The 27,731-nt window shown below is 37.6% G+C and overlaps 3 protein-coding genes across 12 annotated transcripts; 1 reads left to right on the top strand and 2 right to left on the bottom strand.

Moving 5' to 3' along the window:
• Positions 1-1,811: 1,811 nt before the first annotated feature.
• LOC124185080 (soluble guanylate cyclase 88E) lies at positions 1,812-11,162 on the bottom strand. 7 transcript variants are annotated; one of them, XM_046575459.1, is made up of 14 exons: positions 11,029-11,162; positions 8,072-8,217; positions 6,231-6,421; positions 5,948-6,161; positions 5,607-5,880; positions 5,414-5,537; positions 5,207-5,348; positions 4,999-5,125; positions 4,709-4,913; positions 4,414-4,560; positions 4,126-4,258; positions 3,798-4,025; positions 3,329-3,655; positions 1,812-2,794 (listed from the first exon to the last, which is right to left on the bottom strand). In XM_046575459.1, exons 3-14 carry the CDS (start codon positions 6,396-6,398, stop codon positions 2,376-2,378), a joined length of 2,508 nt encoding a protein of 835 aa, XP_046431415.1. In that variant the 5' UTR covers positions 6,399-6,421; positions 8,072-8,217; positions 11,029-11,162; the 3' UTR covers positions 1,812-2,375. The 7 variants fall into 7 exon arrangements, with proteins under 7 accessions (XP_046431415.1, XP_046431420.1, XP_046431419.1 ...); XM_046575464.1 differs by having other exon boundaries at positions 1,812-2,773; XM_046575463.1 differs by having other exon boundaries at positions 3,804-4,025.
• Positions 11,163-12,950: 1,788 nt separating this feature from the next.
• LOC124185088 (transmembrane protein 165) lies at positions 12,951-18,057 on the top strand. Its single transcript, XM_046575490.1, has 7 exons — positions 12,951-13,640; positions 13,740-13,898; positions 13,973-14,174; positions 14,399-14,574; positions 14,700-14,885; positions 15,001-15,106; positions 15,265-18,057. Exons 2-7 carry the CDS (start codon positions 13,770-13,772, stop codon positions 15,339-15,341), a joined length of 876 nt encoding a protein of 291 aa, XP_046431446.1. The 5' UTR covers positions 12,951-13,640; positions 13,740-13,769; the 3' UTR covers positions 15,342-18,057.
• Positions 16,434-27,728, bottom strand: LOC124185076 (protein mini spindles). 4 transcript variants are annotated; one of them, XM_046575451.1, is made up of 36 exons: positions 27,456-27,727; positions 26,867-26,933; positions 26,595-26,788; positions 26,274-26,480; positions 26,063-26,182; positions 25,757-25,932; positions 25,378-25,601; positions 25,062-25,256; positions 24,816-24,996; positions 24,628-24,740; positions 24,327-24,537; positions 24,064-24,224; positions 23,820-23,971; positions 23,517-23,735; positions 23,248-23,431; positions 22,965-23,162; positions 22,608-22,844; positions 22,344-22,506; positions 22,092-22,261; positions 21,864-22,025; positions 21,483-21,755; positions 21,198-21,401; positions 20,979-21,114; positions 20,706-20,899; positions 20,417-20,616; positions 19,803-19,985; positions 18,893-19,066; positions 18,651-18,813; positions 18,406-18,564; positions 18,138-18,325; positions 17,894-18,056; positions 17,607-17,780; positions 17,370-17,519; positions 17,088-17,277; positions 16,836-16,996; positions 16,434-16,653 (listed from the first exon to the last, which is right to left on the bottom strand). In XM_046575451.1, the coding sequence occupies exons 2-35, from the start codon at positions 26,921-26,923 to the stop codon at positions 16,869-16,871; spliced, it is 6,003 nt and encodes a 2,000-aa protein (XP_046431407.1). In that variant the 5' UTR covers positions 26,924-26,933; positions 27,456-27,727; the 3' UTR covers positions 16,434-16,653; positions 16,836-16,868. The 4 variants fall into 4 exon arrangements, with proteins under 4 accessions (XP_046431407.1, XP_046431408.1, XP_046431410.1 ...); XM_046575452.1 differs by having other exon boundaries at positions 17,097-17,277; positions 27,456-27,726; XM_046575454.1 differs by lacking the exon at positions 19,803-19,985 and having other exon boundaries at positions 27,456-27,726.
• Positions 27,729-27,731: the final 3 nt, after the last annotated feature.

Genomic DNA, 27,731 nt, shown 5'->3' with positions numbered 1-27,731 from the left:
CAGTGTGACGTTGCGAGTATAATCCGCGGTGTTAAGAGCCGCGGGTCGAAGGACGAAATATTTCACTGCAGAAACCTCTCCAAGTCCTTTTCCCACGACATTTCTATGTGCCATCCCACAGGACTCTCTTCCTCCCCTTGTTTTTATCACCCCCAATTGTCGTACTCTCGATGTTATTTCTTCGTTCGTTTTCTCTTCTGGTTTCTGTCGAAACCGTTTCCAAAGTATAGAATAGGGCAAGCATAAAACCGTTTAGAAAATCGGTGATTATATAATACGGTATAATGTTCCGGATTTTTCGAATACGAGAAGAGGTGAGAAATTTTTCGTAACAGATGGTATTTTTTCTGAAATACTTATATATAGGGTCTTAATATTGTCTGATTGTCCGATTAATTATCGGTACAATTGCGTAAACTCCATGACGCAGATTGAGGTGTTTTGCTGATCGGAATTATGGAAGTATTTGCGACTTTCACGTCTTTCGAATTCATCTGTTAATACGTAACTCGGTGAGACGTTCATAACAATTAATTGAAATTACTGGACAAAAGCCGTCATGATTATAAGGCGGAAGACATATTTAACTGACATGTACATAAAGCGTGCGCATATTCTATAGAGAGAATTCAGTAAATTTATGCATCGTCTCCATCGAGACAGTAGAACAAGTACAACCATCTTTACATCTATTTAGCCTGATTGTATAAACAGTGTTGAGGATAATAGACAAGACTGCCGCATTAATTGGCAACAGTTTAATTAACATTTATTAAGTATACGAATATCCATCGATATTATAATTGTTACAATATATCATTGTGTTAGAAAAGAAAATCTTATATTCCAGTGAAACAGATGCTGCGGAAATTTTTTATTTACTTAAATATATTCGTCAATGTATTTGAACATCTATTTCATTTTCGCAAAACATGATATATTTATATTATAGAAATAAAATCATATAGGTAAAAATTGCACCGGCCACGTGGGTGAAATAAAAATCGAATCGTAATCGTATATCCGTAGGAACATGTCCATAAAATTTAATACTTAGTATCTTTATCAGCACTCGATGCAGACACGCCTGATGAATATTCATAATTAACTAATTGGCATAACTTGCGTACCTCAATTTGTTACAACTTATAAAGATGGGTAAATGAATTTGATCGATTTTCTATTATTATTATTATTGTTACTGTTATTACTAATCTGATTATCATTATTATTATACGTACGTAGAAAGCTATGTAATAAGAAGTATATCAAATAGATGTTGCAGAAAGATTTTCCTGGTCGTTGAGAGAAGGCTACGGGAATTATTGTCTCAATACGATGAATAATATCGGTATGCACAAGTCGCAATGTTTCGAGATATTTCAATTTTCTTTTCTAATTTTCATGTCCATTTTTTTCACGATATCACCCACGAATGTTGGGCGCTAAGAAAGTACATGACGATATCAAAAAATAATCAGATTATTAAAATACATGTATATCGTTACAGAAAAGTTAGTTTTTGTTTTTTATTTTTTCGTATAGTAAATGTTGTGATTCGGATGTTATGATATGAATTATCGTTCATTTATTCTACATCGCAAACATTAATAATGAATTTTATCTGAACAATATAAGTGTTACTCTAATATAATGTACGTCAATATTTATAAAATATATTCAAGCGTATATTGAATAATGTACCTGGTAAAATCATGTCAAATACACGCGTAATAATATATAAGACGTTATAATCTTACAATCCGATCGGCTTGCGATAATTACGATTAATGAATTTTTTTGCAAAAATCTTAATACATACAATTTTTCGTAACTATTGCACAAAATACGTCTTTTCCCCCGGCTCGATTATTCACACGAGAATTTTACACGCGGTGTATTATTAATCAATCCAATTTAATATACACACATCAACTGGTATATATAATATATTATAGTTTACACAATACATGCAGTCTGATATCGTCGATAACGATCTAATATCCTTGTATAAATATATTCTCCCCCGATCAAGATGAACGGTACGTTATATTATACGTCTGAATTTGAGTGTTCTAATAGAGAGAGATGGTGACAAAAAAAAAACAAACCAGCAACAACAAGAAGAACGAGAAAAAAAAAAGAAAAGTAAACTAAAACACGGCAATTAGAATAAGATTTGCTACATATCGCTTGAACGATGTCGATTATTTTGATAGGCGGAAAAAAGAATCTACCGAGACAGAGAAAGATAAGATAAGATAAAAGAATCTAAAAAAAAAAAAAAACAATCAAGTGAAATATCGAGCTATAATCTGAAATCCGTGATATATGTATCTTACACATATATTAAATATAACAAATGTTTTAACGATTTAAAAAATAACGCAGGCGTTGCTTTGATGCCGCGGTTTGCCGCTTTTGGTAAGAGCGAAACCCGGGCAGCATTGGTCCTGATTAATAGGCAAATTTCTACTGTCGGGAGCATCTGGGTCAGCGACGAGGGAGAATTCGCAACTTGGAATCCCGGCCAATCCGCCGGCGGAGTTCAAGTTGAAGTTCGACGTATCCCTTACGTGACCCTTGACCTCTTCGTCCGGGGTCAATTTACCCCTGGTACGATCACTCTTGGACGACGTTAAGGACCTCGTGTCGGCGTTACAGAGTTGCGGGGACGTCGCGCTGTCCCTGTGCAAACGGAAATGCTCCTCGGTGTCCGACAAAAGGGAACCAAATATATCCGCAGGACTCCGGACGATCGCCGATACAGCACCTACGGAATTCGAACGGAAACCTGAAAGGATTTAATACAGCCGGTGATGATGAATTTTTACGATCGTGTTTTCCATTTCAAGTGAAATTACCTCTACACCGAGCTATCCTAATTGAGATTGCCATAACAACAGTAATAATTTATCGCAACAAGTTTTCTCAAACTGGAGGGAGAATTTTACTTTTTTGCTTTCAATCTTCTCTTTCGTTTCGTTTCCTTACAATTGAGTATAACGAACACTCTTAGTAAAAGGTTCGAGTTAATATTTCATCTCGTAACAAGATGATTAAATATTCACACAGTTGCTTTTTAACGGTTCGAGGAAAGCCGTGCTTAAATATTACACGGGTTTCTCATTTTTTGTCCCCCTAATTATTGTTATTACTATTATTGTCGTTACGCCTGTTTTTTCCGTTTGTTTTAGTTACGTCAACATTTTGCAACCCGCCTGACAATATTCGACGAAAATCATCGCCGTGTATTTATTGATGTTATTATCATACACGCGTGTAAGGAAACTTATTGATTTTCTCGTCATTCATCGGATAATTCTACCTTTAATGTCGACGCTCTTTATCGGCGAATTCGCAACGGATCGTTGCGCGACGTCCTGGAAGGTAATCGGCGAGTAGATTCGCCTGTCCTCGCACAATATGCCGGAATTCGAACTGGCCGGTGCCGGGGAAGAAACCCTGGAGGTCCTCGTCGACGCCGAGTTGTTTTCCGACTTCCGTTCGTTCCTGAGGCCCGAACCGACAACGCCGATCGACATGCGTTTTTTCACCGCACAATTCTGCCACTGGGGTGGCTCGCAGATCGAGATACCTTTGGTCATCTGCGAACGCTCTTCCCGCTTCTCCAGCCAATAGGTTTTCATCGAGCCTGCGGGTGAGAAATTTCCGGATAAAGCTCGGGATCCATGCCGATGCCTCTAGTTGTTTTTTTACTTTTCTTATTTATTTATATATTTTATTTTAATTTTTTTTATGGATACAGGACGAGAATCGAAGAGGACTCCACCCACCTTTACCTTTCACCTGAATCTCCCCACGTTCCGTAACCTTGTACGACGAGGATAAAAGCTCTTTGGTCGGCTGCGATATGTGGATCTGCATCGCTTCGCTCGTTGCTTCCATTCGCGACGCGGTGTTCACCGAATCTCCGAACAGACAGTAACGCGGCATTTTTAATCCGACAATACCAGCGACCACCGCGCCACTGTGCACACCGACACGAATTTGCAAATGCTGTTCTGTAATCAGCACGAGTCGCCTCGTTAATTAATATACGAGTATCGAAACGTGGACGATGCAATTGGTCGTCGTTATTTTTTGGTTGCTCGGAGTACCGACCTGTGGACGGATCCTTGAGATCGGTTATCGCTTCCACCATGTCCAAAGCCATGTCGCAGACTCGATCGGCGTGATCGTGTTCCTTGTCCGGTGCTCCGGAAACCACCATGTAGGCGTCACCGATGGTTTCAACCTTCGAGTTAACAAAATTCAATTACCCGTCGCAGCGAAGGTTGTCCTAACGTCGTGAGGAAATTGAGGGCTGATGAACGGTATTACGTATTGGGAGATACGATTGTTCTTTTCTTTTTTTTTTTAATGTCACAACGAGCATCTGAGTCGATTTACCTTGTACACGCGATTTCTCTCGGTGAGGGTGTCGAATATCGAGTACATAGCATTGAGCATTGAAACGACTTTCATCGGACTGATCCGGCTGCATATTTCGGTGAAACTAACAACGTCCGAAAAGAGAATCGATACGGAGTCGAACATCTGTTTGGGTTAAGGACGAGTCGTTTGAAACAAAAATTTCCCTCCGTCTCATTGTATGTATATAAATATATGCAGGCAGTATACCCATTTCATATAATAACGATATACTTTGAATTTTTTAACCGTATTATAGCTAATTTCGACCTACTTCGCACGTGTCTATCGGACTTTCGCCGTTTCTAAGTCGGTCAGCTACTTGTTTCGGTATCATTTGATAGAGCAGCTCATCCGTTCGTTTCATCTCGGCGTCGAGCTTCCTCATCGACTCCTCGAGCTTTTTGCTTTTGAGTTGTTCTTGGTCGAGTGCCAGCTTGAGTTCAACCGACTGCTGAGTTCCGGCGAGCATCAGATCTCTAGAGTCAATATTTTCCGTTAAATATCCTCCGTTTCGTAAATACCCGCGCGCGGATTTATTATCGGGCAAAAAATAATATCAACCTGCTGAAGTCGTGCATCGATAAATCGTTTATGTAAAGTCCGGTGGTTATCAGCGCGTTCAGATCCGGCATCACCGGTGTTCCTAGGTACATCATCATCCTCCAATTGTCCATGTAAATCATTTGACCTGAGGACACGAATTGCCCGATGAAAAATCTGTAGCGCGATATCGAGATTTATTTATCACCGATCAATCACACGCGCTCACCTTTTAACCTCAACGTTTTCTCTTCGGGATTTTCCATTGCGTCACTTAGCATAATTTCATTCTTACGGCGGTCCGGTGGTCGCTCGGTAAGCACCGGGTCAACGGTAAGCAGTTCGAAAATGTTGTTCGTGCGGTTCAGTATCTGAGAAAAATTGTATAAGATTACGTCGAAAGTTGGAATTGCGAAATAAGGAGGGTCGTACTCACGGTTTGAAATTTAAAGGCGATCAATGGTCTCACTAGATCGAACCAGTGCGTGATCTTTTTCCCGAGAAGTTCGGGCAGAATTACCATCAAGGAGTTTCCCAGGCTTCTAACTACCATGTCAGACCTGGAAGAATATCGGACGTACGACTTGAGCAATTCTTATCGCTTATCACTAACCAACCGACGAACTCACCCGAATACAATACAGAACGGAAATATCTCGAAGAGAACCGAGGCCCCGATTGGCAGGTGCTTTTCTTCCCGGGTCATGGCAAGAGAGGCGTACGTAAAAGCCCGGTTGTCGAACGTAAGGTTGAAGGTGACGTGGACGGTGTCGAAGAGAACTTCTTCGCGGACGAGTTCGATCCGCATTTCCTTGTGGTAAAAATGTCGAGCCACCTCGCGAATCTGACCCATCGTGTAGTAGACGAATCCCCGCCTTTTGCTTCTGTAGTGAAGTGTCAAACCTGGAAATTCGGAATCATATCTGGATCAAATCGAGGCTCCGAGCTCGTCCGAGAACGACGTTATTACCGTGGCGGGTTTCGTTTTCGCAGATGAAGGACGGGGCTCGCATTCGAGGGTAAGAAAACTTTAGGTACTCGTGAAGGTTGTCCAGACCGTTGAGGAAATCTCTTACGTGACGACCGAGAACCGACAAAACTCGATCGTAGCCGTACTGCCCTACGAATCCGACGAAGTGGACGCCCATCTGATCGAAGAATTCCTTCTCCGTAATTCCCAGTACCTGTGAAAAGCTCCTTTTTAGCTTTGCGAGTCTTTCCGATCTACGCTTGGAGCGCGAAATTGCAAGTACCTGAATGGCTTTTTTGGCTAATCGAGGTATCAGGTTCTCAGGGTAAACCTGGTGAACGCTGAAGCTGGGCTGCTCTACTGCTGCCTGTCGACGAATCTCTTCCCAACGATCTTCGCCGTACACTTGCTTTATATACTCGGACAAATTTTCCAGGATTAACCCGTACATGTTTAGCTACTGCGTTTAGGAACCTGGAACACCGTGAAAAACTTCGCTGTTTATCACTTGTGGGAGAAGGTATTTATTGGAATGATCCACCCTCGCAAAAGCGGATATAGAAAGTTGAAAAATTGTGCGATAATTATTATCCGATCCCCCACTTCCTCGATTTTTAATTATTTCGCAGTGTGAGTTTTCAGAAAAATACTAAAACTTGTAGGTACAAATGATTCTACGATCTGATCTCGACATTTTAACGAACTAACGACTCTTTGAGATTGAAGACGCTGAACGTCCAATTGAATATTGATCGTAAAATGCGTTATTGCAAATTCTGACGATTCTTAGAAAATTTTATCGCAACTTAAGTCACTTATTATATTATAAGATCGAGGATTAACTGCGCACGTATAATCGCGTCTGCTCGGAATGGCTATTTATATTTGAGTGCAGCTTAAGAAGACCGAGCTGAGAGTCGCGAGAAAAAGTATCCTGTAATAAATAACTGCCCCCGGTGTATTGACTTGGTATATATTATTAATTACGACTTATAATAATCGCCCGCGGTACCGCGAATGAGAAAAGTTCATCAAGTTCAAAGACATTCGTCGATGTACGGAGTTTGGCAATAGTATTCAGCGAAATTACATATGATTAAAAAAAAAAAAAAAGAAATTACATTTCGGAGAGAGAAATCATTGGGTAAAAGCAAAAAAAAAAAATTGGGAGACGAGGCATCACCTACCTTAAAAAATTCAAAATCTTATCTCCTGTGATTCGTCGACGTGTTCAAGAGCTTTTCTTTCCTCCTTCAGAAGACAATTAAACCTTACTCTATCAAACCTACTCACTTATTTCAATAACAGAACTCGTGAAAAATCTGCTAATATCCGCACCTCGGAAGCTGGTGCAGCCGATACTGGCTCGACGGTCAAAGTGGCAAGCAGCAAGGATAGGTTGGCGGTCGAGGGGAAACTTTGCGACTACAAACCGGGAATAGCGTGCTTCGGATTATTAAATGTCCAAGGAGACGGTACAGTGTCGACTCTTTGCTACCCTGGGCCGGTTAGTTTCGGTGGACACGGTATAAGTTAATGGTCCCGTTTTGTCCCAGCGGGAAGTAATTCCTCTCGCGTGTTATAGATTGTCTATTATATTGCTCTACATTACGGCTATACATTTGTCTTTTCCTGGAGGCTCGAGTGGTGGTCCTTCTGACTTTAACTCGGCTCTGGTCTCTATACACCGAGTCTTCCCGTGTCGTTGCTATTGTACGACTGTTGGCCGAGAGATGGATAGATACAGAGAGAGAGAGAGAGATATATATATATATATATAGAAGGGATATCGTTAGGTTAATTACCCCTAATTGCTTGAGATTAATTGTCCTGCGCGTCTAACCGCTCCACTTTAATTAGCAATAGTAAATATAGTGGTTGCACTTGATATATAAGCCGTTCCTTCTCAGCGCGTATTATTATTACACTTTATCGACGAATAAAAGACTATTTCAATCTCTCTGTCTCTTTCTAAACCTTACGATACAACTAATTACTTTTGCCGCTGTTGCAGCACGTGCACCGATCAATGCAGACAGCCTGTCAGATATTATTATCATTTGCCAATAGAGCCTAATTCTAGGCACAGCTCATTATTCGGTTCACGTTATTGTTGTTACGTACCTTCTTTCGAACATAGCGATGTCTTTCAGTGCCACCATTGGCCCAATTCTGTATTGTTACAAAGCTTCGGTGTTGGTGTGCAAACGTTTGACATTGGACTTTCTTTAACCCTCATTGCATCCTTGGTGCTAAAAGACATCCTCGAACTGTAAGAAACAAGGGAGACGTGACTTCAGATTTGATGCGTGATGAAAAATTTGTTTCACTATCACGTTTTAGAGGTTTTTTTTTTAGAAATTTTTGATTTTTACACTCTTCGAGGATTTGAAGAATCGTACGTCTTCGGAAATATTCAAATTTCATGGAATTTTTCAGAACTCATAACCGTGACTAAAAGAATACCGTTTCTTTTTTTTTTTTTAATCCAAAAGCGAATCCCCCGAAGAACAAACGGCTTACGAAAAGCTTCGCTAAAAATTAAATCAATGTTTCTAAACACGACAACCTCGCGTAGAAGATTTTTTATCGAATACGTGGAACCAAATCCAAAGGTAAGACTTGAGAAACGTGCGCTCCTATCACATATATACGCGTAGCGTATATGATTTAATAAATATCAATGCACGCGTTACAGCAGTTTAAAACTTTAAAGGCCGGTTCTGTAGGCCACCTGGCGGTATGTAATTAAGGAATCGATGGGCTTATTGGCTATTAGCAAAGGGACGTCGTAATTCATTTTCCCCCCTGGGATATACATATGTATATGTATATATGTATATACATCTGCGGAAGCACATAAACGCGTACCGTTTGATAGCAATATCACAAGAGTGTAATAAACTGACTATAAAATAATAATCCAATTATGCCGCAATGCAAACTATGGTTACTTGCTTCGATTCTCTATAGAATTATTTATACACAGTCATCCAGTTTTATTTCTTGATACGTGCCGACCGAGCGTTTGGCGCTCGGTATCAGAATAACTTTTTAGCGGAAAGAGACCATGGTCACTGAGGAAACGATGAGTGATTGATATCGCAAATATCTGCCGAATCACTTCTGAGCTTGGCAGCTGTAGAAAATATTATGTTAAATTCAAACGAGTCAACGCGAGTTTTTTTTGAAAGAATTTACAGTTATATCGGTCAAATTCCAACGTGAATTCAGTAACATTAACGCGACGAAACATTTTCAGAAAAATATAAGTATTTTGTAATTTTAGAACTACTTTGAAGATGTTAAGTTTGCAAAATATGAAGATTATTTTTTTATTTATATGATCTTGTAGTCGATCGAATTCCAAACGATTAGTACAAAATTGCGAAAGAAAGATTTATCACAAAAATCATACAAATTCCAACCTCCTGAATGTCGGTGAAAAACTTTGTCAATTCGAATTTTTAAATCCAGAATATTTATTCACGTAGATTCTTTGATATAACTTCGCAATTGTTATACGGACTAAAATCCAGCTGATTGACATATTTGGCTGAAAATCTTCCTCATCAATTAATAATTTGCCTGAAATACTAGATCTTGTGATTAATCATGAGAAGGAAATAAAAAAAAATGCTACCATACAATCACTGTTATTTCATTTAACACTTCACGCGGAGATTATAAGACTTGTATTTAATACGAGTTGCACCGCGACACTCGTTACAATATTTCACCAAGAGGATCAATTCTATGGCCGGATATCCGACGAGTATAATGTATATTACAATGTTATCGATTGGAATTAATATGTATACGTAATGCTGATTATTAATTCTGCGTTAGACGTGGCCGCCATAATAGCATCTAAGAATGAATACCTGTTCCAAGTCTTTAGGTTGTTTCAACAGGGAGTTGTGATCGAAGCGTGAAGTGAATCGTGTAACGTAACGTCTTCACTTCGCTAACGTTGAGCTAGGATCCCCTTTGCAATCGCGGTATATGGCCGACGAATCACAGTCGGCGTTTTATGGGCTGTGGACATCCGTACGTGTCTCAAGATTACGATTAGAGAGATGAATGACGGCAGAAGTGTAGTGGAGTAATTTATAGCTCCGCCAAATGTATACCTTACTCGGCGCGTTGAGGAGGCAAAGTCTTGCGGATCTTTGTAAATGCAATAAGAGTAACGCGACTTTCGATACCATTTTATAAATAGAATCTGGAACGGACTGTGCATAATTGGCAAGAAATAGCGAATCGTATCATATACGGATCGTTGTAACGTACAGATCAAGTGATATGATACGTGCGAACAATTCGCGAATACGTCACTCATTGAACGAAAATTTACTACCTCTAAACGGCGTTGATTGATCGAATTGAACGACCGTTATACGCGCGTCACGATTTGTATTCCTTAGTTAACGCCGCGCTAAATTGCCTTGATCAATTAACCAGGAAAGACGTGTGATATCAGTGGCTCGAGAAAACGTGTGTTCGACTTGTGTTTCTTCGACGAGCCGTATAATACCGCAGAAAGGCTGGCTGACGTTCGAAATAAAGCTATGTTGAAAAATATCATCATGCAAGCTTTGTAAAACAAGCCTCTGTACATTACTAAGACTAAAAGGAAATCCTCCTTACTGTAAGAGTTTGGTTTTATCAATACAGATAATCCGGGATGAAACTTTGACGCAAGCTTCCGTCAAGATGTAGTCAACAACAAGTCAATCAATGGTCGTCTCTGCTTCGCGACTCCAACTGTTTCACTCGATGAATTTTTTCCATAATTATAATATTATACGGTATTGCAGTGTCTTATTGGTAAAGTAGATTGAAACCGGTGTGAATATCGGTCGAACGTATATGTAAATATTAATCGAACTTGGTTAACTTGAAACACCAACTTTAACACGACACGAAACGTCGCGGGATCAATCTGTTGAGCGCACGTGCGCAAAAATCAATTTCAACAGGCGCGGCACAGCCGCAGTTGGAGCCGCGGATAGACAAACGCCCATAGAACTACGAGTGCCTGCCCTTTGACAGCTTAGGTTCATCTTGTTAATACGTACATGCTTGCTATTCGAGTATATTCGGATTGACTCAGGCGAAATCGGCTTGTCTCCTTTCGTCTTGGTTCACAGTGGTAACTGCAGTAATGGTCGGACGCCGAAAAGCTCCGGTCGAGTTGTGACGGCTATAAAGAGTCTGAGAATTTCGGTTCGGTGCAATTCTCTGACATGTTTAGCTAAATTTCCATCGGACGTTACGTAGTGTGGTTTGATTAATTGCAAGATATTCTGCTACGCGGATGATTTAACAATGTTTAATTTTGGTTCTTTTTTGCGATTTATTCCTTCTGTTACTTGTTTTTTTTTTTTTCAATTCTCTCGTTCAAACCGGCCCGTTGCAGAATTTTTTGACTGTTTTAAGCAAATTGCATTCGCGTGAGGAATACCTATTGTGCACCTGTGCGATTTTATACGTTCTCGCCGCGGTTTTTACTCATTCCGAGAGAACGTTCGCGGGGCGACGCGAGTTCTTTGCAGTGTAACGACGAAAACGTTACTAACCAACCAAATCCAAACTGCTGGTTCTTCGAAGGCCGCCATTTCCTGCTATTAGCTACCCGATCGGAAAATCAAACAGGCTTCACGTAGATGGTTTTAGTAAGCACTGACATGCTACGACTACCAAGTGGTTTGTACAGCCGTGCCAATATTATCATCGCTTGGCCAAACTCTGGCCTAATTCGTTAACGCTTGTCCCCAAGGCGGATGAGATTTTACAGAAATTTTTTGAAAATTCCCATGTGTGTTTCACCCGCCCTTTTAATTGCGTAATGCGAATCATACCGCACTCTCGACTTTCTGTTCTTAATTGGATTTTTCAGGCATAACGACATCTGGATCATTATCGCGTAACGAGGCAAATGCTGCGCGCATATCCTCGAGGGATCCGTGGGCCAAGTCATGTACACTGCTGCAATAAGAAGACCGAGGACCAGTGTTACAGTTTTACGTTAATAGATGTACAAACGTTGAAAGTGAGATAGTTTTTCTTTATACCGTGAGGTTTAAAAAATCACGTGTAAATTCATTTTATTTCGATATCAACGCTCTTATCTGTCGCTATTGTATGTATGTGCTACAACGTTTTGCTATGTGGTGTTCGGTGCACCGTGTAAACTGACATAAGAATTCTACGTAGCCGCAAATGGCGATAATGACGTCACACGTGACGCGCATTGCCAAAGGAACAAAGTTGAACGCACATTAAATAAGGCAGTATTAAATAAGCTTCCTGGCTCTGAAAATATATGTGTGAATGTGAAGAGCAACACACCTGACGAATATTTAATAAATATTCATTTCTATTGACTAACGTACATAAGTGATGTCGTATATGCGATAAAATTTATTCAACTAAATTTTCATGAATAGAATAAAAAATCCTAGCTTGGAAATACAGTGCTTGTGATAAGAATCTGATGCATGCTTACAAAAAACTTGTAATATCGTCAAAATTTTGTACGGTATACAGCTGAAAACACTTACGATGAAGTAATAAGGAATTACGGTATGCGTTCGTATAACATACATTCCCTTCCAAAGCCTGTTAATACAACACTCGATGGCTATCGCATTTTGTATCGTGTTTATTGTATGTACGTGAATTGATAATAAAGTCTTATCGGGAGCGTCTGTTAACGTTAGGAAATAGTTGCTTTGCTTTCATTCTTAAAAACATACTCACAAGTGCAACAATTTGCGCTGCGCTAATGAGTTAATTAACGTGGCAACCTTGTGCTCATTTGAATCTGCATAGAATTCACCAATATAAGCGAAGTGAAAAAATTTTTATACCCAGTTGTAGGTTTTTTGCTACAGCGAAGAACATTTTTTATAACAACTGATGGCTGTGCTTATAATCTTTGATCTCTCATTATCAATTCTGTATTATATCGTCCTAGTTTCTCCGTCGATTGACATTATTCTTTACAGATTTGATTTAATCACTCGCCGATTATCGATACGAATGAATAGAACATGATAATTTTGCATTTCAAATACCAGTTACCTATGAACGTTTCAATTGTACAATAACAGGCATTGGGATCGACGAAGTGCAGGGGACCTACAACATTTGGGTCTGATAAGCGGAGAACGCACGACTCAATATCTGTAATTTCATCGGTTTTTAGGATTTTGATTTTGGACAGGTCTGAGATTGAACCCAGAAGCGTTTTCGTCTACGAACATTTCTAATAAAACTTGTTTTAAAGAAATAAGAATCGCTCGCAACGCCGTCTATTGATAAAACGACGAACAAGAAGAGGAAAATACATATGAACGCGATACTCATGAATTACTATAGAACTCTTTCATGAATTACTGTGCGTGTGATCTCCATCAATATTTGCACTGGTATACAATCTACGATTGATTAACTCTGAAAAAACTAGCCGTATAATAGTTTTTACCACGATTCTTACAATTATGGACTGTTGTAAATTCACGATAAATGTCACGTGATTTTTACGTGAATAAAGAGAGCGTGCGAATGGAGTTTTAAACTATTGTATTGAAATATCACATGTATTCGTCGTGTAACCACATCGATCTTTATGTCGGTGTGAATTGTTTGCACGCCACGTTTTAAATCTACGGATCCACGTATATATGTACGTATATAAAGTGAATGAGCAACAGGGCTGTGATTATTCTGCGTTATCGATGGGACAGTTATCTCACATTTTCTCTAATCTTTCCACACTTAACAGCCCCAGGTTATAGAGCTACAACAATACAAAATGTACCCCAATATTGGACTCCGAAATGTCATTTCACTTGGCATATTTATTTCATACCTAACCTCCGTTGTTTTTGCCGAAAAATCGCCCTTCGAAGATGTGGGCCAGACTTTTGCAAGCTCTTCAATGGTAAGTGTATTTCTGAGTCGAAAACCTGTTCTTTTCTCATCCACCCCAAAATTGTTGTCTATGATTATTTACAGAATTCCGCTGACACAACGTCCACTCAGCCTAAAGGCAACTTAGGTCTGTTACATGCCTTTGTTGCCTCGCTCTCTGTCATCGTTGTCTCTGAACTTGGGGACAAAACTTTCTTCATCGCAGCTATCATGGCTATGCGACATCCACGACTTACTGTTTTTTCCGGTGCTATAAGTGCCCTCGCTTTGATGACTGTTCTATCTGGTACAGTTGAAAAAATTTATTTCCCATTCTTTGCCTCTTTATGATTCTACCAGTTATTGTCTCAAAGTATATAACTAGTCATATAAACTTTAAACATCACATGTATCTTTTGAAAACAATGAGAAAAGATTCATAAGATGCTAGGTATTTTTTAATAACTATATAGTGCGCTTTTAGAGTATAAGAATGAGCAGAGTTTTCTCAATAAAAAATTTTCTCCACAGTTGTATTCGGTTATGCCGCAACCATAATTCCACGAGCTTATACCTACTACATTTCTACCGCTCTTTTCGCACTGTTTGGTCTGAAGATGCTACGCGATGGTTACTACATGTCGCCAAACGAAGGTCAAGAAGAACTGGAAGAGGTGCAGTTAGACTTACGGAAAAGAGAGGATGAAGTATGTGATGCAGTATTTGAACTAAGTATTACTGTCTTCAGATCAGATGGCTACCTACTAATTCGTAGCTCTTCTCATTAAATCTTTATTGTAAATAAGCAGGAGTACTTGGGAATTGATTTCAGTATGAAAAAGAAGCCAGTACTAGTATCGTCCAGGATCCAGAAACTGGAGTAATTAGGAAAACAACAAAATCGAACAGCGTATGGTTACTAATCTCGAGAATTTTCATACAAGCTTTCACTCTCACATTTGTTGCGGAATGGGGAGATCGTTCGCAACTCACTACAATCATCCTTGCAGCTCGAGAGGTGAACTACATTATTTGTTGTTACTTACATTATTATTGAGTGGTAATATGAGAAATTATGCAACCATTCTCATAAACAGAACTTTGTTTCATGAAAACATATATTGTTTTTTTAGGATGTTTACGGTGTCACATTAGGTGGAATTTTAGGACATGCATTTTGCACAGGATTGGCTGTCCTTGGTGGGCGTATGATAGCACAAAAAATATCAGTTCGAACAGGTATAATATCAAAAACGTTCTATGATCATGCATCTTCACGACATCTGCGTTTACTTTATTCAATTATGTGTCCAATGTAAATTTGTGAAAACCAGTTGAATAACATTCCATTTAAGCAGTTAAAAATCTGATCTGCTGACTGTCTATATTATTTTCAGTTACAATTATCGGAGGTGTAGTATTTCTGCTGTTCGCGATAACCGCATTATTTGTTAATCCAACGGAAGATGTGTAGGCATTAGAAGACTTAATTGAAAGAATGCAGCCTATTAATAATTTATGATAATGTTATGTGTTTATGACGTTAAACACAGTATGAAATAGTGTTAAACATCGCATCTATACAGTAAAATTGTTGCCATTTTTACTAACCGTTGTCACATCGTATTTCTAGTATTTTTTAATTATACACTAAAGTGTATGTACATACATGCCTTTCTAGAGAGCAAAGCGTTACCTGATCCTATCACTACGGGCCGTTATTTAGAGAACACTGTGATTATTTTTTAGTCATAAGGACTGCAGATAAAATCATTTTTCTGCACGAATATTCCATTCTGGTGAAGATAATACATACTGCATAGCATTTTTACGCCAAACGTGAATCCACGATGATATATACTTGGGTGCGCAAGTATAAAACGCAACACTACTGTGAATGGAGTTAATACTCTAGAATGATTTATATTTTTACTCACCAACGTTGCTCCAGTGAAAAGATATGATTTTGTGTAACCAATAATAAAGGTGTCGTCGGTATTGATTCCATTGCTGTCAATGCTGTTCTATAAATTTTATACTTATTGTGTAAAGTTTTATCAATAGCATAACAGATTGGATCTATTTTTCTTCCTATTTGTATCATTTTACTTTATATGTATTATATTTTTCTAACTAAAATGAACAAAGTATTAATGATTTATTTTTACTGTAAACTCAACCAACGAAATAAATATTTCTAGTAATCATCATCAGTGAGTGGAATATATATTGCTTTCAGAGTTCTGGTAAGATACTCAACTATGACTTATAATATTACTGCACCAGATTTCATAGGCACAATGTACATAAATAGTTGATCTTCTACCTTTGAGATTCATTAATTTCCACTTACCGTGCGTGATGTAAAAGTATCTTTATGTTAAATGAGTGATTTATAATTTTGCACCACCCAAATAATGAATAAAAATGTGGCGTTCAAATTTTGCGTGACTTCAAAATGATATATGTATGTAAATTAAAAGCCAAATGATTTATTAGGAAAATAACATAATTTTAAATCAGTTACAAAATCAGTCTCAAATCACCAACTACCTTTTCACGTATATACTTTTAATTGCTTCTGTAATTTACTCATAAATACCATTAATATCATAACACATCAACAATACATCATTTATAGTAGTGTCAACTATACACAACTACTGAGGAAATAGATCAAAACAGCTACTGTTAATCTCGCATTGGACGTCGAGGATATAATGTTAGGTACGTGATTATAGACTGTTTGCTATACTTTGTAATCCAGTTACTTAAGCACTGCAACGCTGAAAGAGATTTTTTACACATAAAATATTCAAGTTTATTAATGTACGTAACTTTCCCTCAAACATTTGGTTTTCACGTTTCAAATTGTATGACAATCGGTAAAATTCCATGTACAGAATGTAAAATCTTAAGTAAACTTGTAAGTGTTGAATATGCCGCCGCATTATCCTCTAAGGCTTACCTAAAATATTACTGAAGTATACAGAGAGTTTTCTCATGTTTGGTTTGATTGATCCGGTGGCGGTTTACACTGGGCCTCTAGATTCCGTAATCTCTCAAGCCTGGACATAGGATCCATCATAGTTTTTTCTTCTGCAAGAGATCTAGGAACTCCAGAAATATCTGGAAAAAGTTAATATTCCACCACTGATCGCCTTAAGCAATAAACTGATTTTTACGTAATTGTTCTGCATAATTCATATATTGAAATTACCAGAAATACCTGTGGCATATTGATTATTTGTCTGTAAAATAGGGGTTTGACTTTTTCTTGCTTGGTCAATATCTCGCAACCCCTGTTCGATGTAGTCTTGGAAAAACTGATGAGATTTAAGTAGGAATGGTTGCACATAAATATCCGCCTCCGGATACTGCAGTTTAAAATCATACAGTTGTGCAAGCCCCTAAGGAAAATTCGCATTTGTGTATTGAGTACATCAATTTCCAAGCAACTGTTAAACGTCAATATTGTAAGTAATCATCTTTTCATGTCTACCTCTTGTGTATGATGTTTTGATCCAATTTTTTTAAATATTTCAGACAACTGCTGATGTGTTAATTTAGACAAGTGCTTTTGTGTTCTACCAACGGTAGCAGACTTTGATGACGCTCGCGACTGTGTATTAGTGTCATCTGGTTTCAGTGTCTGAAAATAATTTTTTGAGATAAATATTTTTGTTCGCAGTAAACTCATAGTGCAACAAGCAATTTCCAACACATTGTATCAACTCACCGCAACAAGCCTTATAAGGTAAGAATACAATTCCGACTCGTCTTTGTTGGTTATTAAGCTCATGTGATTTAAAATGGCATTTCCTTTTACTCGGGTCATGCTATGAAGTACTGTTTTAACCGTGCGCAGGGCAGTATCGGATCTTCTCTTCTTCCACCACGTGGTTGGATAATCCTTTAAATTGAACAAATCGTAAGTTGCATTTAACGGAAAAATTAAACAGCACGAATCAGAAGTAACGTAAATTTGGTGTACTAAAATCTTACTATTATGTGGAGATTACTTACTTTCAGGAAATAGTGTACTTCTCGAAGAATTGGATCGTAATCTAAATCTGCAGCCCAGCTTGGCATAATCTTAACTATTTTCCATAAACACTTCATTACCAATTCTTCGTATTTTGGAAGTGCATTAGATTGTGCACAACCGTGAAGTAGTTTTATCAGAACACTGGAATGATGTTTCATATTTTTACACGATAAAGATCGCATTATTCGGTGTTAATATTGGGTAGAAATTATTATAACTCACCAAATAATTGTTGTGTGATTTGAACAATCTATCACTTTGACAACAATGGTATTGATCACACGATTATAAGCATCAACATCATTTAACTGATCTAATTTATTTTCTGCAAGTAGACTGATCAGTTGGTCCACAAGCTCTTTCAATTGTAGTGCGGACACATTTTTGCCAAGAATACCGGAGTTGTAAAACTGTATAAAATAATAATGATAATGATAAATGATTAGAATAAAATTTGCAATAATTTACTAGACATGTAACAAATTCTTACCGAAAGTATCACCATAAAAGTATTTCTGAAACATTTTGATACATCCGGAATTCCCGAATGCAAGGGATAATTTTGCAGAATTTTCAACTGCATATTTGCAGCACCAATAAACTTATCTTCCTTTGTTTGAAGCAAATTAGCCTGGTGTGATTTTAATATCTGCAAAACAAATTGTTCATTCATTTTATTCAGTATGCAGATCGCAGAATATGAAGTATAAAATCAATTAAGGGTCAGACACTAACACCATCCACTTTGCTTAGTGCCTGGAACGCAACCTGAAGATCATTACTAGCCATTGCTAATATTTCACGATCCAAAGTATCATCTTTTTCAATCTGCGATGTTAACGAGGACAGAACTGCAGATTTTGGCACCAACAGTTTTGGTGGCGAAATGGGAATTATTCTGAAAATTATCCCAATAATTCAGTACCTAAAAGTCAAATAATGATAGCAAAGTAAATTATCCAAGTTTGAACACTCACTGTGTTGCTGTAGGATTCAACAACTTCACTGGTTCATTTAGGTCTGAGAGACTAAGTTCTATAAGTTTTGGATTACGAACTTTTACTGGAGCACTTGACTCAATTTTCTCTAACCATTCCAAATCAAGGCCAAATGGTCCAGAAACTTTAGGACGTATCTGTTGCGCTGGGACTCTGGAATAAATTGTATATTGTGTGATAAAAAAAAATGTATGTTTCCGTCTGAGGAGACATAACTCAATACCAACAACTCTACATCTATAATAGATAATTGTACTCCAGATGTTACCTATAAGCGAAATACTCGGAACAAAAGAGATTAGCAATACGTAAATTGTACCAATAGATGTATAAGGAAGATCCAAAGTTCACGTCTATGAACTGATCATTCATTCGCTATAAACAAATCAGATTAGGGATTCCTTACGAAATAAAACCCCACACATTGGTCGCAGTTAGTGAGCTCAGGAGAATGAGATGTACAGGAAAAACATAATGCATTGTCAGATAGTTTTGAGCTGGTAACGTGCAAGGAGTTTCAAAGAACATATAATTAACAAATATACGGACATGTACGTAACACGTTTGACATTTTTCTGTCAAAATTAAACACAACAATACACTGATACAAGCAACACACCTTAATTAAGCTTGTACAAAATTGTAAGTATTTTCCAAACCTACATTTCATTCAAACATACTTACGGATTCATTCAAGATCAATATCATAAAATTAATTTTGCGAGCAAGATGAAACTGTCCTTTCGTCCGCAAATTAATTTGTGAGCAAAAAAAAGTCGAACTTAGTGATTTGAGTTTGTCACAAAGCTACATGTTAGTATCTATAACCTGTTTGGCAAAGCACCCAAAAGGTAGAAACACACGTAAAAAAATGATGAGAAAGACAAACGTTTCAACATTATCATGATGCAAATTATCGGGCTGATGATTTTGTGAAGATTGTATTCCCTGAAGTTCATGTTTTTCGCAAGGTTCATCCCCTTGCACTGGCTCAACTAAATCAACTTGCGGAATGCCTTCGATGACCTCACAACTCGCTTCCTTTACCATTGGTTTTTTCTGATCGTTGCTTCTGTAGAGCCATTAGAAAAGCAAGCGCATGCAATCAGACAACTTGATGAGTAGTTTATAATGATGAACAATCAGCGATGAATGCAAATTTGGCAAAAATACTTATCAAGCTTTCAAATAATCAGAGTTTATGATGATGTTAACGATGTGAAAGAAAGGTCAGATATGTTAAATAAGAAAATTTCATCGCATACAATTCTTATTTACAAAAATGTTCAACTGCTACATAATATACATTTAAATATTATATTATAATACTAAGAAAGAAGATTAATGTGTAATTAATTTCCTCTATTCTAATTGTAAGTAAACTGGAACATTACATGTAGACAGCAAATAGCAAAATGTAAATGGAGAATATATTGCATAAGATAAAGGTTTCGCATTACTTGACAGTTGAAGGGAAAAAAAAGATTTCGTATAATAACTTACGGATCGTGCACTGGCTCTGGCTCCTGTTCAAATGGTTCCTCATCTTCTTCATCAAAATCGGGTTCACCGTCATCTGACACATGGTTGGTGACGGCGGTAGGGGGGACGACAATTCTAGCTGAAGAAGCAGATTTTGTCGGACGATTCTTTGCGGCTCTCTTGATACGCTCATCTAACAACGATTGATCCTTTTCGGAAATCTATTGTCGTGCGAGCACATGTAAGTATTTGTACATTTGGGATGAAATATTATTTGTTAAAGTAGGAATTAGATGTTAATTAATTTCACCTGTCCAATAAGTTTATAGACTCTTTCTCCCTCAAGGAAGTATGCCTGCACAATGCAATTGAGTGCTGCATTACGCACAGAATTGTCCCTGTCGGCGATTTGTTTGGCAACTTCCTTCAAAGCTACAGACGCATTGGGTTGGCATACAGATACTCCATAGTTTTCAATTAGTGAACCTAATTGATCAAGGCATTCTGGAGAAAGGAATAGCCGAAATTAATTTTTACAATTAACAACATGCAGAAATTGGGATAAACTGACTTAAATGCATACCTGTTCTTTGGCGAGCATTCTTGGACTTGATACCCTCCATAACATAAGAAAATAATTTGCTCACTGGGAATACTAAAGCAATTTGTTTAAATAAAGCACGAACGCCATTCCGTACAGTATCCTTTGAGTCGCCTATCTGTTAATATGTTATCATTCGATAGAAATATTTGATGCATGATGTTTCAAACTTGTCAATTCTCTGGTAAACTGTTCAATTACCTTGGTCAGAAGATACGGGATAAAAGAGGCAGCTTCATTCTCAAGCATATGATATTGGTCCTCAATAAGTATATTAAAAACTGTTTGGAGGTAGTCCAAACCTTTCAATAGTACCGAAGGATTTGTGTCAAAGAATCTCAATGTCAACCACTTGAGAATCAGGTCTAAATTACAGACTAAAGCTTTGCTATTATCGGCCAAATCCTAGGAAAAATAAAAAATGTTGAAAGTTACGATACACGTAAAAATATTGAACGGTGAAATTCTGCTCAGTTTTAAAGTTACCTCCGTTAGAGATTCTATAGCTTTTAGATGATACCGAAAATCAGAATGGAACATGTTTGACATCAATGTTTTATTCACGTTTGCAGTAGTCATTAATTCTTTGAGTAATTCCACAAATTCTTCTCGCGGTGTTGTAAAATTCCACTTCAACACTTTCATCTTTTGTTCATCAATGACTCTTTGATGTTTCAAGTTATTTGTAGCTAACAATGGACTAGTGTCCGCATCGTCATCCTTCTTGCGAGCACTGTTAGGCTTAGATCCATTTCCAGCCTAATACAAAATGACAATGGTTACATTATTCAATCAAATGACGGTGGACTATAATTAGAATCTATATTTTTGATCACGACTCAGGTTTTCTTCTAGATATGTAACTACCTTAGTTTTGATGGCCGTTTTGCCTGCTTTGACTGCTCCACCGCTTTTAACTGTTTTTGGCTGTGATGTATTTTCTGGGGCTTGTTTTTTCGGAAGTGGTTTCACAGGTAAATTAGGTCGTGCTTTTTCTAAAGCTGCGAGAACGACAGATTTTGAGCCAGGCTGAAATAGTTTAAATCACAATATAGAATTATGGGGTATTTGACATAATGATATACAAAATTTTACCTTCAGTTTCTCCGAAGCACGCGCCATAGTATCATATGAAAGATGAATCATGTAGCCCAGAACTGCTTCTTGGGCATTTTTCCTAACGTCAGAATTACGATCTTCTAAATTACTGAATAAATACGGTAAACAAACTGTAAGCTCTTCCTTTGGGATCTGTTTTACAGTAACTAGGAAAAAAATATATATATATATATACATTCAATATACAACAAAATAAAGATTCATTGATTCATTACTGTGAAAACATACTCAGTGGTAGTTTCTGAGCAAGCCAGTTCCAAAGCTCAGATCTAAGAGTTGGAGATCCAGACTTCAGAGCATCTCCAATCATTTCTCCGTCGAAAAATTCCTTGTATCCGCACTGGTCTCCCCATGTGTTCATGCAAGCAATTGCAGCTGTCCGAATCCATGTCTGCAGTTATTCAAAAAAATCACGGCAAGTCGAACTTCAATAAAAGTCGTATTTAGAAATACCGCAGAGCTAATGCAGTATGTAAATGACAGTAAATTTACCTTAGAATCGCCCAAACACTGCAGAAACCCAGGGAACAACGTTCGTATATGCTGTTTAGCTGGCGATCCTATAGCTGTTGCTAAAGTTTGACAAACGCCTAATGTAGATTGTGCTATTTTGCTATTACTGTCCACTAATCTCAAAGCTAGTCCCTGGGGAAGTTCGCCAATTGATCCTTTTATGGACCTTGCCTCTGTCAGTAACGTATTTATTTTCTGAAGCCCTTCATTGCGTACCTAAAATTTTTTTTATTTATCTTCAAGCAAGAAAAATTTTAGACATTTCTATTTCTTGAGTGTATGAACAATATGAACGCTATTCAGGATTATGATTCAGAAAACATTCAACAAACGCACCTTCCAATTTTTATCGGCAAGCTCATTGAGCAGACTTTCTGTTAATTGACTGCTAATATCAACTCTGGGAATGAGATCAGATATATCCACTTGAGGCACTGATTCCTTTTCTTCTATATCACCATCGTCATCTTCGTCAACTTTATTCTTCTTGCCTTTGCTACCACGTGTTGGAATTGGAGGCGATTCTCCAATACGCTAAAGTAATTAGATCACGTTCAATTTTTCTACAGACTTTTTTCATTCGTGGACCTCAAAAAGCCAAAGTAACTTTAAAAGTTACCTTTTCACATTCCTGATCAATTTGCTGTTTCAGAGCTGGTTTTTCGTTTTCAAAAAACATGAGAAGTGGTTTTCCTACATAGACATACAGTGTACCAAGGAGCGAAATAGCAGCAGTGCGCACACTCGGATTTGTAGCAGTAACAGCCTTTTTAATATTCTCCATTAAAGCCTTGAGATTAATTCTGAAAATTTGAAAGTTGTCAGGATTACGGAAATAAATCATTTGTAGATTTTCATTCAGGAATGGGAGTGAAAAAACAAACTTACACAAGGCCAAACTCTTCAACAGCTTTGGCAAGCCACAATAGAGTTTCCTGCTGCACTTTTGGATTTTTCTGATTAAAAGCAAATCCCATTACCTCATTAGCCACTGATTCTAAACTCGTAGCTTCCGCGATTGCAATTAAAGTTTCACCTGCTGCGATACTGTTCTTAGCATCACCCAATTTCTCAGTTATATCTATAACACAATACTCAGCCACAGTGCTGAAAGAATAGATCATAGACTATGAAATAGAAAGTACGAATTTTTTAAGCAAAAGTCAAACATCGTTGCACAGAATGCTATACCTTGAGAAATTATAATTTTCTGCCAGCATTTTTACTGTTTCTAACCGAAGCTTCAGAACTTGGAAGTTAGTATCCTTAAGGCCAGGCTTTTTAGCCAAAGTGCGGACAATAACTTGTGTGGAAACATCAGCGGTCTCCATTTCTTTGACAATCTAGTAAATAGAGTTAAAAAAAAGTACTCGGTATCAACTTGAAAGTTGGTACTTTTTATTAATATCAAATTTAAATTAAATCTCAAAATTACCTGAATTAATTGTTCAACAGCAGCCAAACGGGTCTTCCAAATACTGTCTGTAAGTCCAGAGAGTACTTCAGCAGGTAAAATTTGTGCTGCCAAGTCATCAATCTCTTCATTAGTCAAATTTTTCTCAACTTGTACTTTTGCCGCAGATGATTTCTTCGAAGCTAGTGAAATGAACGCATAAATAATTCAATGGTCATTGAAATAAATTGACGGCAGCTGATGGACCAACAGGTTCAACCACCTAGAACTTCAGGCCAACATACCTAAATTTGTCATGGACGAAGTGGTTGTTTTCTTGCTGGTAGGCTTCTTAGCGGTAGCATTTGGCTTTTTAGACTTAACTGGATTATCATTTTCTTTTGATTTTGAAGGTGACTCTATTTTTGCAGGAGCCGTATTTGGTCTATCGCCAGCTGCCTTTCGAACATTTGGTAATTTCACAACTATCACTGCTTTCTCAGAGCATTCCTTGATCTGAAAAACAGCCAACACCAATTTTTAAATAAGTGATACTTCTTTATACTCTGTTGGAAAAAAAAATTTGCTCTTTTAGTTTTTTCAGACCTTTGCCATCTTGAGGTTATCTAAGTCAGCTATGAACGGTGATATTGCTTTTTCACCAACTAACTTCGAGGCTGTACCAATAGCTTCAGCTGAATTATCTCTCACAGTCGGATCTGTAAAACGAAAGGAAGCATTTTGTGTGAAATCTCTTGTTTCTCTAAATATTCAAATTCTCTTTAAATCTGTACCTGGCTCATTCAAAGTCTTGATAAGCATTCCAGTATATGCTTTTAGCAGTTTCTTATTCAAGCTTGGTGGTGGAGTCTGAGCAAAACACCGTGCCAGGAAAGCAGCTGTCTCTGCCTTGACAGAAGGATTTTTATTTTCCAGTGCAGCTAAAGAATCTTCCATAATAGCTTCGATGGTCGTCTGTAAACAAATAATTGTTACCTTGCTGGAAAACTTAGAATGTTTTAATTTGTATTCAAGCTTACGCTAAGAAATATTGCGTCTGCAGCATCTCTCAGAGCTTGAACAACGTTTTGTTTCTTTTCGCGAAATTTCTCCAGTATGGCAGGTAAACAAGCCAAGGCATAAGGTTGAAACCGTTTCTTTAAACCACTAGCTAGTCCAGCCATACATTTTCCTGCCAGTGCCACGACCAACACATTTGAATCCTTGCTTATAATCTGCAAGGGAAAAGAAAACGAATCAGTGAGTTAGACGAAATAGCTTTTATTCTCTGTAAAGGCTCTGATTCCTTATGTGCGAAAATAAATTTTACAAATTATTTGCAAATACAATATTTACCTTTTTCAAAGCTCGGACGACATCTCCGTAATCGCCACTCTCGAGCTTCGGATTCCTGCAAAGAGCTTCTAAGGCCTCTACAGCCTCCTTTCGTTCCTGCCACTTCTTAGCCTCAACTTTGTCAAAGAAATCTTTAGGAAGTTTGGAAAGAATATCGACAGGGTCCAAAAGTTCATAAGGATCAATGTCTGGTGCCACTGCATCATCCTCTTCTTCTTCATCGCCTTAAATGTTATTTTATTTATTTCATCTATACGATACTTTTGGAAACTTTATGAAGAATTTCAAGATACTTTATAAGTTTTGCTTTCTCACACTGGCAAAAATGTTTATAATATATTATGATATTAATTATTCTTAGAGCTGCGATTCAACTGACCTTCTACATCTCCAGCACCCGAGTCTATGACACAGGTTACTTTTGGTTTCTGTGACTTGAGATAACGAATAGGTACAACTTTTTCACCTTTAAGATTGTTGAACTCTGTTTCCAGTTCAGTTATCTGTACCTGCTTCAAAGTATTAAGCTGTTGTTTTAAAGGTGCTCCGATCCACCTGAATCAAGAAAAGGTTATGTCATCGACTTGGAACATTGCAATGTACGGAGTACAAGCTAAAAACTGGCAGACACCACAGGTAGGACTAATCGTCGATTGTCAAGGAAAGCCTGATAAATAAAATTTACCTGTAGATTTCTACTACCATTGTCTTTCCTTCTTCTCTTACAGACTTATCTCTGTCTTCCAAAAAGCTTGGCATCTTCTTAACAAGAGGCTTCACACTTATAACTTTGGGCCCGAACTCTCTGTAGAAAAAATGCAAACCAATCAATTATTTAGAAGTTGCGATAAATATATTTTTGAATGATTTCATTAATTTACAATGTAACGGCATACCTCAGGGCAAGCGTCAATGTAGCTATACATGCTGCAACGATTTTTGGATTTTTTGCTTCCGTACCCTTTAGTAACTCTTCTTGGACAGCTTCATGTTTTTCTATCTCTACGTACATGAGAGTTATCTGAACAGCCAATTCTTTAGTCTTTGTTTTAGGTGCTGCGATACATTTGGAAACTATACCACTCATTACTTCTCCAACAGTCCTGATAGTGCAATGAATTATGTCAAGGGCGATGAATTAAGTAGGAAATTGTATTATCAAATTAACTAAACACTAACCATTATAAAACTTATTTGTTAATTATAGATTTTCTTACTTTCCAGCTGCTGCAGCATTTTCAACATAGGCTAGTACTGCCTCCAATCCTTTCTCTTGGGCTACAGCGTTGCTGTCCGTAACAAATTTTTTTACAAGTCCAAGAAATTTATTCCATTCGGGTGATTTTTCATCGTCAATGCGCCTGAATATTTTGGCGCATTCTTCATATCCGTGCAATCTGGCTTTCCATAACTAGAGAACATTGTTCAGGTATTGAGTACTAAGTAAATGCAAAGATAAAATTTTTTAAATCTAAGCACATTTTTATACCTTATGCACACAGCGATCTTCGACTGGCAATTTAGTGTATTCGGTATCTTCTTCCATTTTAACGTTTCTATAACGCAATAAAATAAAAGCAAGGAGAGTTTTAAAATCAATTTATACTGTGGGATTTTAACATACTTTTTTCTCAATTGATATTAGCTGAAATTATAAGAAATTTCCTCATTCTAAGAAAACCATGGGTGATGTTTGCAAATAAATTCTATGCATGTTAATTCTGACAATATGTAAACAGAGGCAACTGAATGTTGATACTAGTTTTTTTTTTTTTGCACAATTGAGTCTTTGATGAAGATAAAATACACAAGGATTATGAAACAACCTATCCTCAATCACGTTTCAATCTTTAAGGTATTGTAGAACATGTTTGCGTTAATGATGTGATAATTGTGTAACCTGATTTGGTCATGAGGTTTGTGCTAAAAGAAAATCAATAGTTATAATTCCTTGAAAGGTGAAATTGCATGGTAAGGAAACGTCGAAGGTTGATTCCCTATTTGGTATGATAGAAACGACCGTTAAGGAGCAACAAATTTCGCTCCCTAGTGATTCATCAAACGGGAAATGGACCTACCTTGTAATCAGAGTATCCTTACAACGGAATTTAGGCGCTCGTCGCGGTGAATAGGTTACTTGCGAATCTTACACACTACTGACGTTATAAATAAATAATAAATATCAGACCAAAAAGTAACATAAAATACTCAAGAACACGCTCTGCCCGCTGGCGATGTGATCGCTTACAACTATTTTCAAATGGTTAATGCCTCAACTGTAACTGTCAAGACAGAATGCAAACAAAAAAGACAAGGCATTAAGGCCGGTTTATATTATAGCAAACCGTTAACGG

This window comes from Neodiprion fabricii, chromosome 6, assembly GCF_021155785.1.
Source record: "Neodiprion fabricii isolate iyNeoFabr1 chromosome 6, iyNeoFabr1.1, whole genome shotgun sequence".
Classification (NCBI taxonomy): domain Eukaryota; kingdom Metazoa; phylum Arthropoda; class Insecta; order Hymenoptera; family Diprionidae; genus Neodiprion; species Neodiprion fabricii.
Note: the sequence above shows the minus strand (reverse complement) of the source record. Positions and strands in the feature narration are given on the sequence as shown.